The sequence below is a fragment of the Phyllobates terribilis genome, unplaced genomic scaffold (assembly GCF_046119375.1).
Source record: "Phyllobates terribilis strain yellow unplaced genomic scaffold, ASM4611937v1 Scaffold_11__3_contigs__length_659146591, whole genome shotgun sequence".
NCBI classification, from domain to species: Eukaryota; Metazoa; Chordata; class Amphibia; order Anura; family Dendrobatidae; genus Phyllobates; species Phyllobates terribilis.
Window position 1 is genome coordinate 544,647,607 of NW_027362771.1, and position 20,652 is coordinate 544,668,258.

Genomic DNA, 20,652 nt, shown 5'->3' on the forward strand with positions numbered 1-20,652 from the left:
TGGACACCAAAAAAAAAATCTGGTGGAGGTTAGCAACTAGACCTTGAAAAATAGACAGAACATGGATGTCACCCATATGATATTTCACTCATTGTTCTGTGGGTGTTGTTAATTACGAAAATAAGGTTTAAGCCAGATTTATGAGTTACCATTGCAAATTTGCCCAATGGGTGGAAATCATGGACGCATATTGGAGAACATTGTTAATTATTTTGTTTCATGGAAGCCTTACAAAGCCTCATCAAATATGCAAAATTGAGATTGCCTACAGCCAGAAGGACCATCAGTGGAAAAATAGTTTTGGAAGACATTTAAAACCATAATATTCATGACCTATATCCTGTCCACCCTGTCCTGACCTCTCAGCCCTCTGACCTTGTATACAACATCCACACATATCGCTATCACCACCAAAGTATAATCCCGGGAGTAGGACCAGTGTGTTGTTCCCTCGTGAAGACCTCTTGATGGCGTTGCCAACATGGTCTCCAGCCCAATCTCCAGTTATCATTAAGTACAAGTCAAAAGTGGGACTCATCGCTGAAGAGGATGGTCCTCAATTCCAGCATGCATTGCTCCATTTCAGCCTCTAGTCTCGATTTGGAGGCAAGATGGGCAACGCCATGAAGAAGCCTTCACGAGGGAACGTCACACCGATCCTACTCGCAGAATTATGGTGTGGGGTGGAATAATATATAGTAGCCAGACCCCTCTAGTCTTTATTCCTGGTTTAGTAACGCTCGGTGTAACACTGATTTAATCGTGGAACCAGTGGTACGGCCATTTTTCTCAAGTTTCCAATGAGCCATTTTTCAACAGCAGCTTGAAGTACTGTGAGCAACCGGCATGGCCAGAGTCCCTGGACTTGTCTCCCTCATCGAGTATATCTGGGACATTATTAGTCGGCAATATAAAGAATCTGCCAGCAGCGGATCTTGATGATTTGTTCAAGTGAATTCAGTGGGGCAAAACATTCCTCAGACATCCAATAATAACCTCATTGATAGAAGACAAGTGATTTCCAGAATGCCATGACTTTTCCTTCTTGGTGTTGCAATTTCAATGCTGAGGAGTGTACACATATAATTATATTATTGAATTACTCATTACGGGAAATTACTTTCTATTTTTCAATCAGAATAACCATACAACCCAAATAAAAAGAAAAAATACATTCAGTTTCTATATGATGCACCAAATCTTGACTGGTTAAGACACCTGGCAGCCCAAAAAAATGTTTGAGGGTAACGGTTTTATGATGGAGATGGAGGTCGCATTGCTCCATTGAGCACCATTTCCTCTAACACCACCCATAACCGTATCGCCATGTCTGCTCTGCCCACCCCAGCTGCTGTTTTTGTCATGTTCATGCTCTGCTTCAGTGAACGCCAAAAATAAATGGTCAGACATCAGTGACTAATGTTATTTACTGCGGTTACTATGAATATATTATAATATCCTACTAATAGAGGAATAAGGCCGCATAATGTAAGCAATTATATATTTTCTACCTAAAATTTAAAAAGTTATCAATGAATATAATTTTTTGGGGTGAAATTTCATATCTGTTACCAGATGATATTACACAAAATCTAAATCTGTCATTATATACTACGTATACCCCATGAATCCAATATACTGATGAGTGGACGGTCTCGATTATAGCTTTGTACCAGGGCCTTATTTCTGCTCCCACAGGTACTGTTACTACAAAAATCTGAGGGTTGATGAGTTGTCTTGTATCACGCAGGATGAAGCGTTCTTTAGGTATTGTAGGGGACACCACTACATATAGTACCGAGCAAAGACATTATAGGAATTGATGGCCGCAGTTATAACTTTTGTGTTTGACGTCAGGGACTTTGAGGCTTATCTGTAGTCCCACAGTATGATGCCTCGCAATGCAGAATGACGGCTCAATGATGCCCCCCCCAGAGTATAATTCTTCCTAATAGTGCAGTATGACATCCCAGTGATACTCCCCACACAGTATGATGCCTCCCAATGCTGTACGACGGCCCAATAATGCCCATGACGCGCCCCCTGGGCCGTGGGGTACTCAGCAGCCGGGCCTCTAGTTGCTGGGGGGTATCACGGTAGCTGGCCCGGTCCGGGACCCAGGGTGGTCAGTAAAAGGGGGAATAGTTTATAGGGGATTTGGGAAAGTTCGTGACGCCACCTGTGGAATGCGGCTAAGGGGAGTCGCCGCTGCGGAGCAGTCCTCTGGAGCTGGTGATACGGCAGCAGGGATGGCGTGGCTCTCAACAGGTAGAGCTAGCTCCAGGGCAGCGTGGGGTGTAATGGATGGTGGTGCAAGGAAGAGACGGCAGGACGGTCCCGGAGGAAAGACGAACACTCACACAGGGGTAAGCTTCAGTACCTTTACTGGTGATGCTGCAGGCACGGTCCAGGGTACTCCGGGCGAAGGGCGCACTTTTGGACTCTCCCCAGTGAGCGGGTATAGGGCCTCCTGATCCGTGGCTTTTCTCTCTGAGCTTCTGACCTGCCTGGAGCTAGGCCTAGCTTGTTTACTGTCTCTCTTTGCACCTGCTGACCTGGTGGTTAGGGCCTTCGCTTTGGAGATCACTCTCCCTGGACGCTGGGACCTCCATGACTCCTAGCCCTGGTACTGCAATCAGCATTTGGTGATCCTGGGACCTGTAGTCCTCCAGGGGTTCTGGTGGTTCCTACTGGGTGTAAAGAGTCCCTGTAGGCGTGGACCCGGTGTCCGGTATATATCTCAAGGTGAGCCTGGTATGCTCCTCTGCCCCCTCGCTACTTCTTCCTTCTCCTCTTGCCTGGCCACACTCAGGGCCCTCACTAGGCCTTCACACGTGCTGTAGGCCTTGGCTCGCCTAAGCACTGAAGCCAGCTTGCTGCCTCTTCACTGCTCTCTGAGCGTCAGCACGCTCTCTGCTCAACTCTGAGCTCTGTCAGACTCCAACTCAAACTGAACACTGACACTAGACTGAGCTGCCTGGCTCCACCCTCCCTATATATATCCCTAACGGGCTCCCTCTGCTGGTCTGAGGTGGTAGGGTGGAGGTGTGTGAATGTGTGAGGGCCTCTTGTGGAGAAGTCCATCCATGCACCCTTCTGGGATCTGTGGCACCAGTGCGCAGCAGGGCGCCACACCCCCCACACAGTATGATGCCTCCCAATACAATACAATGGCCCAATAATGCCCCTTCACATTGTATGATGCCCCCCAAAACAATACGATGACCCAATAATGCCCCTTCACACAGTATGATGCCTCCCCATGGAGTATGACAACTCGATGATGCCCTACACAGCATGATGCTTCCCTATGCAGTATGACGATCTATTGATGCCCTCCACACAGTATGATGCCTCACTATGGAGTATCATGGCTCAGTGATGCCCACCACACAGTATAATGCCTCCCAAAGACTGCCACAATGCCACCCAATACAGTATGAGGCCGCTATTGTGAATGTATTGTGATGCCCCCACAGTTCCCCCCAATAAAGTATACCACCTGAGTGCCCTTAATAGATTATGATGCCCCCACAGTGCACCCAACACACTCTGTGACTGCCACAGCCCCCTCAATACCATATGGTGCCCCAAATATATTATGATGCCCCAACAGTGCCCTCAATACACTATGTGGCAGCCACAGAGCCTCCAATATCATATGGTGCCCCAAATACAGTATGATGCCCCCAAAGTTCCCCCAATACAGTATGTAGCTGTCACAGAGACCCCATTATCATATTGTTACTCCAATACAGAACTATGCCGCCACAGTGCCTCCAATACAGTACTATGCCCCCACAGTGCTCCCCAATACAGTACTATGCTCCCACAATGCCCCCAATACAGTACTATGCCCCCACAATGCCCCCAATACAGTACTATGCCCCCACAATGCCCCCAATACAGTACTATGCCCCCACAGTGCTCCCCAATGACTCATACACATTAGATTATTGCCAATTTTGATAAGACTGGCCCCTGCTCTAAAGTGCACAGATGGTGAACTGACTATTACCCAATGGCATTTGTTTCGGAAAGAAAGATGGGGCTGTTGGATTTGAGCATGCCCGATCCTACTGTTCTCAGTGGAGATGAGCTGCGTCCAGAGGCTTTTGCCAGCGGCTTCCTCTCTTTTCCCCATTTAGATAAACACACTAGGCCAACTGAGATATTAGAAGTAATGTCAGCAGTATTCTACATACTGAAATCTCTGATATAAAGTCTCCTGTCAGCCTCACGTACAGTACACCTGGCAAAATTGTACGAGGGGAAGCAAAGGGGATAAAATGGGGGCTTTGATCTGAATGAATAGAGAATCAGACAAGCTGCAGGGCATGTGGTCTCCTCCGCACTACACTTGTAGAGCTAATGATACTATGAGAAATGGGCCGCGCTCCAGGATTGTGTAACTGCCGCTGCCTGGTCGTGATTAACACTTCTTTTGTTTAAATGGCGGTGAAGAAGCACGCTGGTGTGCCAAAGGCAAAGTCACTCCTAGGTCTCCAACAATGCCAGCAGGTATAGGAACTTTTCACCCCAGGGTCTTTCTCTGGCTGCTGTTTTGCACACAATGCAACAAGTCACGCAGGGTCGGACTGGGTTGGCAAAGGCCCACCAGTAACATTTATTCTTGGGGCCCACTGTTCAGCTACATGCAAAAATAACCTGACCCTAGAACACTAATTTATTTTTGCTTCTATATAATATTAATTTGGCTAGCTTGTTTAATGAATGAACACAGATTATACCTTTTTCTACAAATTGTGAATCAAGTGTAACAGCACTACTCATTAGCATGACTTCACGGGGGCGGCCTACCGGAGGATTCTCCGCTTCTCCTGTGGGCCAGTCCGAGCCTGTACAAGTGAGTCCTATAGAATCTGATAAGACAAGGCCTGTCTTGTCCACATGAAGGACTCTTCTGAACTGGACAGAACCTGGTGATGTTGCCCCTTTGGCTAGGGCAGATTTTATAATAATAAAAAAATAAAACGTAGGGGTCACATACTTCCCATTTTAGATTTTTTTTTCAGAATTTCAGCTCCTATAATACCGCTATACAAATAATGTCAAGATAATACCGACATATACAGTCCACATAAAATTATCCATAATAACACGCAGGATTGTACTTTATAAAACAATATAGCACTGGATAGTTTTAGTTTTCTCCTGTGATTCCTTTACTTAGGGGCAACCTAGAAAAAGACATCTTGCACAATTAGGGTATGTGCACACAGCATCATTTGGGACAAGGCGTCTTTTTCAAGTGGATTCCACCTTCAACACTGCGTATTTTTCAGTCAGATTCCATGTGGAACAAAGCTTTTTGTCTGACAGATTCCGCATGGAACACAGCCCTTTTTTTTCAGACTAATTCTGCCTTGAACACGGCATCTTTTTCAGCCGGATTCTGCCTGGAACACGGCGTCTTTTTCAGCCGGATTCTGCCTGGAACACGGCGTCTTTTCCTGGCGTATTCTACCTGGAACATGGCGTCTTTTCCCGGCGGATTCTGCCTGGAACATGGCGTCTTTTCCCGGCGGATTCTGCCTGGAACATAGCGTCTTTTCCTGGCGGATTCTGCCTGGAACATGGCGTCTTTTCCCGGCGGATTCTGCCTGGAACACGACGTCTTTTCCCGGCGGATTCTGCCTGGAACACGACGTCTTTTCCTGGTGGATTCTGCCTGGAACATGGCGTCTTTTCCCGGCGGATTCTGCCTGGAACACGACGTCTTTTCCTGGTGGATTCTGCCTGGAACATGACGTCTTTTCCCGGTGGATTCTGCCTGGAACATGGCGTCTTTTCCTGGTGGATTCTGCCTGGAACATGACGTCTTTTCCCGGTGGATTCTGCCTGGAACATGGCGTCTTTTCCTGGTGGATTCTGCCTGGAACACGGCGTCTTTTCCCGGTGGATTCTGCCTGGAACATGGCGTCTTTTCCTGGCGGAGTTTGCCTGGAACACGGCGTCTTTTCCCGGCGGATTCTGCCTGGAACATGGCGTCTTACCCCGGCGGATTCTGCCTGGAACACGACGTCTTTTCCCGGTGGATTCTGCCTGGAACACGGCATCTTTTTCAGCCGGATTCTGCCTGGAACACGGCATCTTTTTCAGGCGGATTCTGCCTGGAACACGACGTCTTTTCCCGGTGGATTCTGCCTGGAACACGGCATCTTTTTCAGCCGGATTCTGCCTGGAACACGGCATCTTTTTCAGGCGGATTCTGCCTGGAACACGGCATCTTTTTCAGGCGGATTCTGCCTGGAACACGGCATCTTTTTCAGGCGGATTCTGCCTGGAACACGGCATCTTTTTCAGCCGGATTCTGCCTGGAACACGGCGTCTTTTCCCGGTGGATTCTGCCTGGAACACGGCATCTTTTTCAGCCGGATTCTGCCTGGAACACGGCATCTTTTTCAGGCGGATTCTGCCTGGAACACGACGTCTTTTCCCGGCGGATTCTGCCTGGAACACGGAGTCATTTTCAGGCGGATTCTGCCTGGAACACGGCATCTTTTTCAGGCGGATTCTGCCTGGAACACGACGTCTTTTCCCGGCCAATTCTGCGTGGAACACTGAGTCATTTTCAGGCGGATTCTGCCTGGAACACGGCATCTTTTTCAGGTGGATTCTGCCTTGAACCCGTCTGAATAAGCTAAAAGTTAAAAAGAATGAACATATGCACATCAATGTCAGAACGACTCTCTGTGCACACGTTCCATCTTTTGGAGCTTCTTAAACCACTTCAGGCTTCGAAAGCCGAGAGGCGGCTAAAATAAGTGACCTGACCTTTCTTCAGGCGGCTTTCGCTTAGTAGCTGCCACTATTTTCCATAAGAAATTAATTTAAAAAAAGACACCGTAAAAAATTCAAAAAAACAATAAAGAAGTCACTTCAGGAAAAACATCGCCGGCGTTTTCCAGAAGCATCTTCTGCTTCCAAAACTATGGTGGTACTCCACCGTCTGCACGTACAGTTTTCCTTCCTCTGAAGCTGGCCCACCCCCCAGACCCCATACTCAGATATCACCCAAGCTTCCTATAAAATGTTTATGTAGCCAAGGTTTTGATGAGAAGGTACAACCTGTCCGGGCACATATTGGGCGGCCGACCTGGTAGTCAACGTACAATTGATTTATTTTTCGTCCGTCTCATCTAAGTTGTTGTTCTACAGGTACCCAGACCAGAATCGGCACAGACATCTGAATTAGGATCCACTGGATCTGGATCCCAGGAGAAAAAGACACAAACCGCATACGAGACCAAGATCGTTGGCGGAGTAGTGGTGCAGACTCCCATTAGCCAGGTGAATTTTTATTCCTTTAATCTGGAATCTACTTTCCTGAAAAGTTTGATCCTCCTTTCCTGAGTTCCTCAGGGTCCACCTAGGGTTGGACTGGCCCACCAGAGAACCGGAGAATCCTCCGGTGGGCCTTGGCTTCTCCTTCAGGAGAGTACATGGTGCAAACCTTGCAGCTGCTATTGGGCTCTTGAGTGGGGGAGAAAGGTGGGCCCTCAGAATCACATCCTCTGGTGGGCCCAATGTTCTTCAGTCTGACACTGGGTCCACCCCATAGGGAGCTGCTCCTTCCACTAGCTCTCTGGGGGTCCTGAGGACTCAAGGACCCTTGCTTCTCACAATGGCGTTTTTTTTCTGTTATTGGCCTGTATTCACATTGCTATTCTTTGTTCTTTTAGAATGGAAGCGAATGCCACGAGGTTATCCACCATGAAGTGTCCTCCCACCCCTCGCTCCGCCGCAGTCATAGCCTCATACCCCAGCTGGCTTACAAGCCTCCATCTTCCATTTGTGTTTTGAAGAGTGGATTTTGTGTCAAGCAAGGACATATGGTAACGACATCTGATGCCATCGATATATATGTGGCAGCTCATACTGTACAGCTTGTCTCACACTTACACTATGTGGGCCTACAGCACTGTCTGGGCACTATATTGCACTGCTATTTTTTATACTATATACAGCTTTGTAATAGTGTTATGTATGCACTATATGGCAGTATTATGTAGGCACCAGATAAACAAATGTGTGCATTGTTTTGTAGGCAGTGTATAACACAATATTGTAATAACTTTGAGAGCACTGTGCAATATTACTATTCAGCACTGTATGGCAGCATTACGAAACTGAAACTTAAGGACTGTATGGTATTATTACTTTATTTTGGTCCTGGACACTCTGCTACTGTTTGCATTGTATGACAGATTAATTGAAGCACTTTACAATACTGCCATTTAGCGCTGTATGACAGCATTATGTTAGCACTGTAAAGCAGTATAATATGGTGCTCTTTAGCTCAGTATTGTGATATTATTTTGGCACTATGGGGTAGAATAAAATGGTACTATTTAGCTCTGTATTGTGGCATTATTTTTTAAACCGTATGGCAGTATAATATGGTGCTATTTTGAAAACGTAAGATGGTAAAATGTTCTACTTAGCTCTGTATAGTGATATTATTAGGGCAATTTAAGGGGATATAATATGCTACTATGTAGCACTATGTTTTTATTATTTTGGCACTATAAGGTAGTATAATATGGTAATTTTTAAGTCAAAATGGTGGTAACCTTTTGGCACTTTGAGGCGACATAATGTACTGTGTATGCCTTTATAATTTTGCCACTATAACGCAATATAACAAGGTACTATTTAGCTTTGTATGGTGGTATTATTTTGGCACTGTGAAGCATTACAATATTATACTATTTAGCTGTGTGTGGCAGTATTATTTTGGCACTGTGAAGCAGTATAATATTATACTATTTAGCTGTGTATGGTGGTATTATTTTGGCACTGTGAAGCATTACAATATTATACTATTTAGCTGTGTGTGGCGGTATTATTTTGGCACTGTGAAGCATTACAATATTATACTATTTAGCTGTGTGTGGTGGTATTATTTTGGCACTGTGAAGCATTACAATATTATACTATTTAGCTGTGTGTGGCGGTATTATTTTGGCACTGTGAAGCAGTATAATGTTACACTATTTAGCTGTGTGTGGTTGGTATTATTTTGGCACTATGAAGCATTACAATATTATACTATTTAGCTGTGTGTGGCAGTATTATTTTGGCACTGTGAAGCAGTGTAATATTATAATATTTAGCGGTGTATGGTGGTATTGGCACTGTGAAGCAGTATAATATTATACTATTTAGCTGTGTGTGGCGGTATTATTTTGGCACTGTGAAGCAGTATAATATTATACTATTTAGCTGTGTATGGTGGTATTATTTTGACACTGTGAAGCATTATAATATTATACTATTTAGCTGTGTGTGGCAGTATTATTTTGACACTGTGAAGCATTATAATATTATACTATTTAGCTGTGTATGGTGGTATTATTTTGGCACTGTGAAGCATTATTATATTATATACTATTTAGCTGTGTGTGGCAGTATTATTTTGGCACTGTGAAGCAGTATAATATTATACTATTTAGCTGTGTATGGCGGTATTATTTTGGCACTGTGAAGCAGTATAATATTATACTATTTAGCTGTGTGTGGCAGTATTATTTTGGCACTGTGAAGCAGTATAATATTATACTAATTAGCTGTGTATGGTGGTATTATTTTGGCACTGTGAAGCATTATAATATTATACTATTTAGCTGTGTATGGCAGTATTATTTTGGCACTGTGAAGCAGTATAATATACTATTTAGCTGTGTGTGGTGGTATTATTTTGGCACTGTTAAGCATTATAATATTATACTATTTAACTGTGTATGGTGGTATTATTTTGGCACTGTGAAGCATTATAATATTATACTATTTAGCTGTGTATGGCAGTATTATTTTGGCACTGTGAAGCAGTATAATATACTATTTAGCTGTGTGTGGTGGTATTATTTTGGCACTGTGAAGCATTATAATATTATACTATTTAGCTGTGTATGGTGGTATTATTTTGGCACTGTGAAGCATTACTATATTATATACTATTTAGCTGTGTGTGGCAGTATTATTTTGGCACTGTGAAGCAGTATAATATTATACTATTTAGCTGTGTATGGCGGTATTATTTTGGCACTGTGAAGCATTATAATATTATACTATTTAGCTGTGTATGGTGGTATTATTTTGGCACTGTGAAGCATTATAATATTATACTATTTAGCTGTGTATGGCAGTATTATTTTGGCACTGTGAAGCAGTATAATATTATACTATTTAGCTGTGTGTGGTGGCATTGGCACTGTGAAGCAGTATAATATTATACTATTTAGCTGTGTATGGTGGTATTATTTTGGCACTGTGAAGCATTATAATATTATACTATTTAGCTGTGTATGGCGGTATTATTTTGGCACTGTGAAGCAGTTTAATATTATACTATTTAGCTGTGTGTGGTGGTATTGGCACTGTGAAGCAGTATAATATTATACTATTTAGCTGTGTATGGTGGTATTATTTTGGCACTGTGAAGCATTATAATATTATACTATTTAGCTGTGTATGGCGGTATTATTTTGGCACTATGAAGCATTACAATATTATACTATTTAGCTGTGTGTGGCAGTATTATTTTGGCACTGTGAAGCAGTGTAATATTATACTATTTAGCGGTGTATGGTGGTATTGGCACTGTGAAGCAGTATAATATTATACTATTTAGCTGTGTGTGGCGGTATTATTTTGGCACTGTGAAGCAGTATAATATTATACTATTTAGCTGTGTATGGTGGTATTATTTTGACACTGTGAAGCATTATAATATTATACTATTTAGCTGTGTGTGGCAGTATTATTTTGACACTGTGAAGCATTATAATATTATACTATTTAGCTGTGTATGGTGGTATTATTTTGGCACTGTGAAGCATTATTATATTATATACTATTTAGCTGTGTGTGGCAGTATTATTTTGGCACTGTGAAGCAGTATAATATTATACTATTTAGCTGTGTATGGCGGTATTATTTTGGCACTGTGAAGCATTATAATATTATACTATTTAGCTGTGTGTGGCAGTATTATTTTGGCACTGTGAAGCAGTATAATATTATACTATTTAGCTGTGTATGGTGGTATTATTTTGGCACTGTGAAGCATTATAATATTATACTATTTAGCTGTGTATGGCAGTATTATTTTGGCACTGTGAAGCAGTATAATATACTATTTAGCTGTGTGTGGTGGTATTATTTTGGCACTGTGAAGCAGTATAATATTATACTATTTAGCTGTGTGTGGCAGTATTATTTTGGCACTGTGAAGCAGTATAATATTATACTATTTAGCTGTGTATGGTGGTATTATTTTGGCACTGTGAAGCATTATAATATTATACTATTTAGCTGTGTATGGCAGTATTATTTTGACACTGTGAAGCATTATAATATTATACTATTTAGCTGTGTATGGTGGTATTATTTTGGCACTGTGAAGCATTATTATATTATATACTATTTAGCTGTGTGTGGCAGTATTATTTTGGCACTGTGAAGCAGTATAATATTATACTATTTAGCTGTGTATGGCGGTATTATTTTGGCACTGTGAAGCAGTATAATATTATACTATTTAGCTGTGTGTGGCAGTATTATTTTGGCACTGTGAAGCAGTATAATATTATACTATTTAGCTGTGTATGGTGGTATTATTTTTGGCACTGTGAAGCATTATAATATTATACTATTTAGCTGTGTATGGCAGTATTATTTTGGCACTGTGAAGCAGTATAATATACTATTTAGCTGTGTGTGGTGGTATTATTTTGGCACTGTTAAGCATTATAATATTATACTATTTAACTGTGTATGGTGGTATTATTTTGGCACTGTGAAGCATTATAATATTATACTATTTAGCTGTGTATGGCAGTATTATTTTGGCACTGTGAAGCAGTATAATATACTATTTAGCTGTGTGTGGTGGTATTATTTTGGCACTGTGAAGCATTATAATATTATACTATTTAGCTGTGTATGGTGGTATTATTTTGGCACTGTGAAGCATTACTATATTATATACTATTTAGCTGTGTGTGGCAGTATTATTTTGGCACTGTGAAGCAGTATAATATTATACTATTTAGCTGTGTATGGCGGTATTATTTTGGCACTGTGAAGCATTATAATATTATACTATTTAGCTGTGTATGGTGGTATTATTTTGGCACTGTGAAGCATTATAATATTATACTATTTAGCTGTGTATGGCAGTATTATTTTGGCACTGTGAAGCAGTATAATATTATACTATTTAGCTGTGTGTGGTGGCATTGGCACTGTGAAGCAGTATAATATTATACTATTTAGCTGTGTATGGTGGTATTATTTTGGCACTGTGAAGCATTATAATATTATACTATTTAGCTGTGTATGGCGGTATTATTTTGGCACTGTGAAGCAGTTTAATATTATACTATTTAGCTGTGTGTGGTGGTATTGGCACTGTGAAGCAGTATAATATTATACTATTTAGCTGTGTATGGTGGTATTATTTTGGCACTGTGAAGCATTATAATATTATACTATTTAGCTGTGTATGGCGGTATTATTTTGGCACTATGAAGCATTACAATATTATACTATTTAGCTGTGTGTGGCAGTATTATTTTGGCACTGTGAAGCAGTGTAATATTATACTATTTAGCGGTGTATGGTGGTATTGGCACTGTGAAGCAGTATAATATTATACTATTTAGCTGTGTGTGGCGGTATTATTTTGGCACTGTGAAGCAGTATAATATTATACTATTTAGCTGTGTATGGTGGTATTATTTTGACACTGTGAAGCATTATAATATTATACTATTTAGCTGTGTGTGGCAGTATTATTTTGACACTGTGAAGCATTATAATATTATACTATTTAGCTGTGTATGGTGGTATTATTTTGGCACTGTGAAGCATTATTATATTATATACTATTTAGCTGTGTGTGGCAGTATTATTTTGGCACTGTGAAGCAGTATAATATTATACTATTTAGCTGTGTATGGCGGTATTATTTTGGCACTGTGAAGCATTATAATATTATACTATTTAGCTGTGTGTGGCAGTATTATTTTGGCACTGTGAAGCAGTATAATATTATACTATTTAGCTGTGTATGGTGGTATTATTTTGGCACTGTGAAGCATTATAATATTATACTATTTAGCTGTGTATGGCAGTATTATTTTGGCACTGTGAAGCAGTATAATATACTATTTAGCTGTGTGTGGTGGTATTATTTTGGCACTGTGAAGCATTATAATATTATACTATTTAACTGTGTATGGTGGTATTATTTTGGCACTGTGAAGCATTATAATATTATACTATTTAGCTGTGTATGGCAGTATTATTTTGGCACTGTGAAGCAGTATAATATACTATTTAGCTGTGTGTGGTGGTATTATTTTGGCACTGTGAAGCATTATAATATTATACTATTTAGCTGTGTATGGTGGTATTATTTTGGCACTGTGAAGCATTACTATATTATATACTATTTAGCTGTGTGTGGCAGTATTATTTTGGCACTGTGAAGCAGTATAATATTATACTATTTAGCTGTGTATGGCGGTATTATTTTGGCACTGTGAAGCATTATAATATTATACTATTTAGCTGTGTATGGCAGTATTATTTTGGCACTGTGAAGCAGTATAATATTATACTATTTAGCTGTGTATGGCGGTATTATTTTGGCACTGTGAAGCATTATAATATTATACTATTTAGCTGTGTATGGCAGTATTATTTTGGCACTGTGAAGCAGTATAATATTATACTATTTAGCTGTGTATGGTGGTATTATTTTGGCACTGTGAAGCATTATAATATTATACTATTTAGCTGTGTATGGCGGTATTATTTTGGCACTGTGAAGCAGTTTAATATTATACTATTTAGCTGTGTGTGGCGGTATTATTTTGGCACTGTGAAGCAGTATAATATTATACTATTTAGCTGTGTGTGGTGGTATTGGCACTGTGAAGCAGTATAATATTATACTATTTAGCTGTGTATGGTGGTATTATTTTGGCACTGTGAAGCATTATAATATTATACTATTTAGCTGTGTATGGCGGTATTATTTTGGCACTGTGAAGCATTACAATATTAAACTATTTAGCTGTGTATGGCGGTATTATTTTGGCACTGTGAAGCAGTATAATATTATACTATTTAGCTGTGTGTGGTGGTATTGGCACTGTGACGCATTACAATATTATACTATTTAGCTGTGTATGGTGGTATTATTTTGGCACTGTGTAGCAGTATAATATTATACTATTTAGCTGTGTATGGCGGTATTATTTTGGCACTGTGAAGCATTACTATATTATATACTATTTAGCTGTGTGTGGCGGTATTATTTTGGCACTGTGAAGCAGTATAATATTATACTATTTAGCTGTGTATGGCGGTATTATTTTGGCACTGTGAAGCAGTATAATATTATACTATTTAGCTGTGTATGGCGGTATTATTTTGGCACTGTGAAGCATTACAATATTATACTATTTAGCTGTGTATGGCGGTATTATTTTGGCACTGTGAAGCATTACTATATTATATACTATTTAGCTGTGTATGGCGGTATTATTTTGGCACTATAAGGTGTGATAATATGGGCGCTGTACGGCTGTATGTGGCGAGGTAAGCCGTAACTAGAGCATCTTTTTTTTTTTTTTCGAAGCAGACATTGAATTCCAGTGAACAGCAGGTTTATACCAGTGAAAGTGAGAACGCCGGGTACATTCATTATCAGTGATAAACCTTGTACTCACGCCTGTTGATTAATGTCGTTAATGTAAATTAATGAATGTTAAACGATGGTTGACGTTTAAAAGGCCACATTCCTTCCTGACTGCTTCTCTCCCATTACTAGCGTGTTATTAGGCTGGAGAATACATCATTATATACATTTAAGTCTGAATGATAACATTTGGTCCCGTATGAGTCGCCATAACCTTGTGAGATTCCTGCACCCTTATAGGGGTCATCTCATCAGAGACATCCCCTTCCATAATGCATCCTCCTGGGTGATCAGTTGATCGCCCCAGATCCTGCTCTTGGCCAGACAAGCATTTTCCCTGCAGTGGCCTCTACAGGGAAAAAGTGGCATTGCATGGTAGACTTTCAGATGACTTGAAGTCCTTGTAATACAAAGACGACTCTAGTTTGCCAGAAGAAGAACAGATCATACAAAGCGGCACCCCTTTCAGGTTGATAGAGGGGGTTAGGGGTCCTAATAGGACATATAGATACACAGAAGGATTTATTCTTGAGACAACCCCTCTCAGAATGCATTCTTTGAGGCAATCAGGTGATCGCCCCAGCAGACTGGGCATTTTTCTTGCAGTGGCCACTACAGGGGTACTGTGGTACTACATCGCAACTGTTCTGATATTGGATGACCTTTTAATGCAAGAGTGGCTCAAGTAAACCAGAAATTTTTGTTCAAGTGGTTCCCCATTCTGGCTAATAAAGGTAATAGATATAGATCATGGTGATAAAGAAACCCCTTTCATAGGGCATGGTTGGAAGCGATCAACTGAGCGCACCAGATTTTGCACCTGGCCAGCAAGATATTTTTTTTGCAGTGGCCACTACAGGTACAATGTGGTATTACATAGTGGCTATTCAGATTAATAGCCATCTTTGTAATACAAGGACGGCTTGAGTCCTCCAGAATAAGAACAGCTCATACACAGCAGCTGCCCATTCTGGTTGATAGAGGGGGTCCCTTATGGTACATGTAGATAGGGGTTACCCTTATGAGACCACTGTTTACATTTTTCGAATCAATGATATTGATAAACTCTTACCTGAATAGGTGTAATAGGAAAAGCAGTGTAGGGGAAAGGAGACATATGTATAAAAATGTTCAGCCAATATTGGATGTTGTGGTCACCTGCGCCAATTTATCAGTTCTCAGCTCTATGGCTCAGTGCTGGTCCCTGTTTGTACAATTTCACTATATGCTGATGAGCAGCTTCATCTGGGACCTAATTAGATGACAACTGTAATTAAAAAATAAAAAAGGAGTCATTTACATTGGAATGTTAATGACACCCTATGGGTAATTATAGCTGCTCAAATATTCCATTCATTAGTTCTGGTGCTGAGGGCGAGCGGCCAGGTATTTCAGTGACACCGCCCTAAAGCTCAGGTGCGTGTGCGGTCATGGGATCAGATAGAAAGGAGCTATGTGGTTCTTCAAAGCTTGACTGTATGACACTGACAAAATGCTTCATGGGTGGCATTTATCTGCAGCCCAAACTGTGGGAAACTTAAAGGATCTTTCACTTGCCATGAATATAACATTTTTTTTAACCTGATGTAAATGCCGCTGTTCTCCTGAATCTGGGGCTGTTTTTCCTTTGTTCCTGCGACTCTCCGTTCCTGAGATATGGCCTCCTGTTCCTTGTATTATAATCTAGTCTAGTTGGCTAAGTGGGCGTGACGCGCCCAGGGGATGGGGAGGACTCGGCGCCCGGGCCTTGTTGTTAGTTTTGGGGGATGTCGCGGTAGTCAGCTCCCGTACCCTGTGCCTCTCTTTAAAAGGGTGGATAATTATGTGAAAGTTCATGACGCCACCTGTGGTGTCTGGTGAGGTTCACCAGCGCTGCAGCAGCCCACTGAGGCCGGTGTTAAGGCAGCTTAGGTGGTATATCTCCCCACAGGTGGAGCTGGGCCTCGGGGCAGCGGGGATGTAGGAATGCAAGACGGGGGGGGGGGGACCCAGCCGGGTCTGAAGAAGGATAGGCAAACACACAGTTCACTTCAGTACCTTTTACTGATGGAATTCCAGGCACATTCCTGAGCACTGTAGGGTGAAGGGTGCATATCAGGATTCTCCCCAGTGAGCGGGTATAGGGCCTCCTGTTTCTTGCCTTTGTGTGGTAAGTTTCTGACCTGCCTGGAGCTAGGCCTAACTGTGTCTCTGTCCTGCACTGGCTGACTTTGTGGTAGGGCCTTCTTTTGGAGTACGCGCTCCCAGCTTGCGGGGCCTCCTTGACTCCTGGCTATGTATCAGCTCTTGGGTGATCCTGGGACCTAAAGTCTTCCAGGGGTCTCCGGTTGCCTCTACAGGGGAATATACGGCCCTGTAGACGCGGACCCGGCGTCCGGTATATGTTTTCCGGGGTGAGCTTGTACAGCTCCTCTGCCCCCAACGCTACTCACTCCTCTAGCCTTCGGCCGTGCTTGAGGCCCTCACTAGGCTATACATACTAGCGGCAGCTTTCCGCCCTTCACCGCTCTTATGGCGTCGGCACGCCTTGGGCTCTAACTGAGCTCCCTGAGTCTAGCTTGCAGGAGCCTCGTGCTCCACTGCTGAACTGTTAGCTGTGTTCTCCAGACTAGACTGAGCTCCACTGCAGGCTGACCTCTCTCAGGCTTCTCTACTGCAGGAACTACTGACTGCCTAGCTCCACCTTCCCTATTTATATCCCTATCTGGGCTCCCTCTGGTGGTCTGAGGTGGAAGGTGGAGGTGTATGTATGCTGTGGGGGCCTCTTATGGAGAAATCCATTCATTCACCCTTCTAGGATCTGTGGCACTCATGCGCAGCAGGGGCGCCACAGGCGTGTCCTCCATTCTTCTCTTCTTGAAGACCATGCCCAGTTGGTAACTAAACTACATTTACATAAATTAAAGAGTGGGCCATATTTCAGGAATGGAGAGGCTCAGGAACAAATGAAAAACAACGTCGGATTCAGGAGAACAGCGCTATTTACACCAGGTTAAAAAAATTACCTATTTATGCCAAGTGATTGGTTCTCATTAAAGAGAATATACATGCTCATAAAGGGTAATGGCCACATTATGGAGATAGCACTACACCCTTTTCATAGCAGGTGTATATTTCATCTTTGCCTTTTCCCATCTCCAGCTTATGTATTGCGCTTATTTAACCATTTGCCCTAGATAACTATTACATGGCAGCATTTTGGTTCTGGATTACATAGGCAGTAAATAGACTAGACGTACCCCTGCTAACAGGACCAAGTACACCTCTAACTCGAAAAGGGCGCTTCTGAGTGGGTACCCCTACTATGTTTCGTGCCACGTACTAGTGTCATGACGTGCAGAAATAATCTTGTTATACACTTAAATATTACAGAATTATGTGCTACACACATAATACCGCCACATAGTGGCAAAACAGCGCCGCATAATACCCAAGTATCAATGCCTAAATTATACAACTGTCAGATTGTGATGTCTCACCAAGAAGAATGTTTAGAACTGGTTGGCACGAAGGGGGGACAGGGTGGCAAAGTCCATTGCAAGTCCCCTTTTAGCCCATGTTATGATCAGCTATGATACTAGACATCACTTAAACTCACAAACCATAATTATGTCATGTCTGGAGAAGATCTGGTTCTTTCCTTCTGGTTTGGAATTTGAGTCCCACTTTGCACATTAGATGAAAGTTGGCCAAACTCACTGGCCAGCCATCGGATGTGTCTTGGGGGCTTCTCGACTCTCTCCAGACATGAGGAGGAGAAAATAATTGGGGAGTTGGGATTTCAATGTCCAATTCTTTTGTTTTCAAGGGAAATTAGGTGCCACCAGAGAAGTCTGGCAGCAGCTTACTCCTTTCTCCACATCCAACCCAGACGAAAGTTTGGCCGACTAAATCCTTCTTATGCATTGATCTGCTTTGCACCACTAGTCTTGACACAACGTGGACTGAAGTTATAGCATCCATGACCGTCCGACAACCAGGCCTGGCACAATGTGGACTGAAGTTATAGCGTCCATGACCATCTGCCCCCCAGACCTGGCACCACGTAGACTGAAGTTATAGCATCCATGACTGTCTGACCACCAGGCCTGGCACAACGCAAACTGAAGTTATAGCGTCCATGACCGTCTGCCCCCCAGACCTGGCACCACGTAGACTGAAGTTATAGTGTCCATGACTGTCCGACCACCAGACGTGGCACAACGTGGACTGAAATTATAGCATCCATGACTGTCCAACCACCAGGCCTGGCACAACGCAAACTGAAGTTATATCATCCATGACCATCCGACCTCCAGACCTGACACAACATGGACTGAAGTTATAGCGTCCATAACGTCTGAGATGCGTATTAGCTCCCTCCTTATATTGGTGGCTCTCTTGTCACAGACCCTGTGACGTGCCCTGTGCTACCTGACTTCCCGGGCATGCGGACATCGCTGCTTACATAGAGCGCACTTCGCTTCCTCCATGCACTGCGCTGCAGGAATCTATTGCGCAGGCGCTGGGAAGTGACAGTGACTCCCCGGCGCCTGCGCAATAGAAACCTGCGGCGCAGTGCACAGGTAGACGGGGCCGGGATGAAGCAAAGCGCTCTCTATGTGAGCTGTATGTGAGCGGCGCTTTTCGCATGCCCGGAAGTCACGGAGCACAGCGCATGTCACAGGGCCCTGTGATGTGCAGGGGAGGGGGAATATGATAATTAAGCATATAGGCGGGGATTTGGGAGAATAATAAGCACATAGGCGGGGATTGCTTGGCTTCCCCCGGACGCCAAGCCTGTACAAAATAGAATTGATTAAAGTGCTTTTCTCTGCAATCAGACCTCTACTATGGGCCATACAGGTATGTATAGATTTACTTTTCTATACCCTGTATGGCCATAGTAGTGGTCTGATAACTCTAAAGTGGTGACAGATTCCCTTTAAGTTAAAAAAAAATAAAAATTGCCTCGCAAAGGTGGACAACCCTTTTAAAGGTGAGCCAGTTTCTTCCAAAACCCTGACCCAGATGGGAGAAACAACACAATGGCAAAATATTATCCCAGCACTCATAGTAAGAGAAGGCAGAGACGGGGCATGGGGTGTGAATACGTTCCATGGTGAGAGATCAGTTGTGGCTTCTGGAAGGGTGCGTCTCATGTCAAACCTTACTGCCTTCTTTCCTGTGGTTCATTTTCGTGGTTGAAATAGATACAAAGCCGGTACTGTGAATGGGAATAAATGAGAGATCTGCTGCTCGGTCTATCACAGAGAGGAGTGACGGCACCATACGTATCTGGAGAGGTGTGACCGCGCCGTATGTAATGGGAGAGCTCAGGGCCCTTTAAATGGTGAATTGACGCCTCTTCAGAAATAGCCCTCTCTATATATCCACACTACAATGGAAATCAACAGGCGCAGTACTGGGCTATCTCTGTCAGACCCTAGCGCCGTTAAAAGGGTCACACAGGACCGCTGTTCTTGAAAGGGGCACACAGGAGGACCGCTGTTCTTGAAAGGGGCACACAGGACCGCTGTTCTTGAAAGGGGCACACAGGAGGACCGCTGTTCTTGAAAGGGGCACACAGGAGGACCGCTGTTCTTGAAAGGGGCACACAGGACTGCTGTTCTTATGATTGAAGTAGGTCCCAGCGGTGAGATCCCCAGAGGTGATCTATTCATCAGTGATAAATGTGGGGCATAGGCCGAACCCTGCAATATTTTATGAGAGATGCATGAGATGAAGTTTTATGTTCATTGTATAGATTTTCTGGTTAAATTATGTTTTTTTATTATTATTTTACAGAGAAAAAACTGGAAGAGAAGATTCTTTGTCTTGAACGCATTTAATATTAGCTACTACAAATGCGAAACGGTAATTACTTCTTCTTTATGGTTAAACTTACAAAGAAGAGCCCATATAACCATGCACCT

At 42.7% G+C, this 20,652-nt stretch overlaps 1 protein-coding gene across 1 annotated transcript in view; it reads left to right on the forward strand.

Moving 5' to 3' along the window:
- Positions 1–20,652, forward strand: part of PLEKHA2 (pleckstrin homology domain containing A2) — a 91,524-nt gene that overhangs the window by 45,967 nt on the left and 24,905 nt on the right. The window contains exons 6-8 of the mRNA XM_073650913.1: positions 7,183–7,314; positions 7,707–7,859; positions 20,525–20,593. Coding sequence (XP_073507014.1) covers positions 7,183–7,314; positions 7,707–7,859; positions 20,525–20,593 — 354 coding nt within the window. The remainder of the gene's footprint in view (positions 1–7,182; positions 7,315–7,706; positions 7,860–20,524; positions 20,594–20,652) is intronic.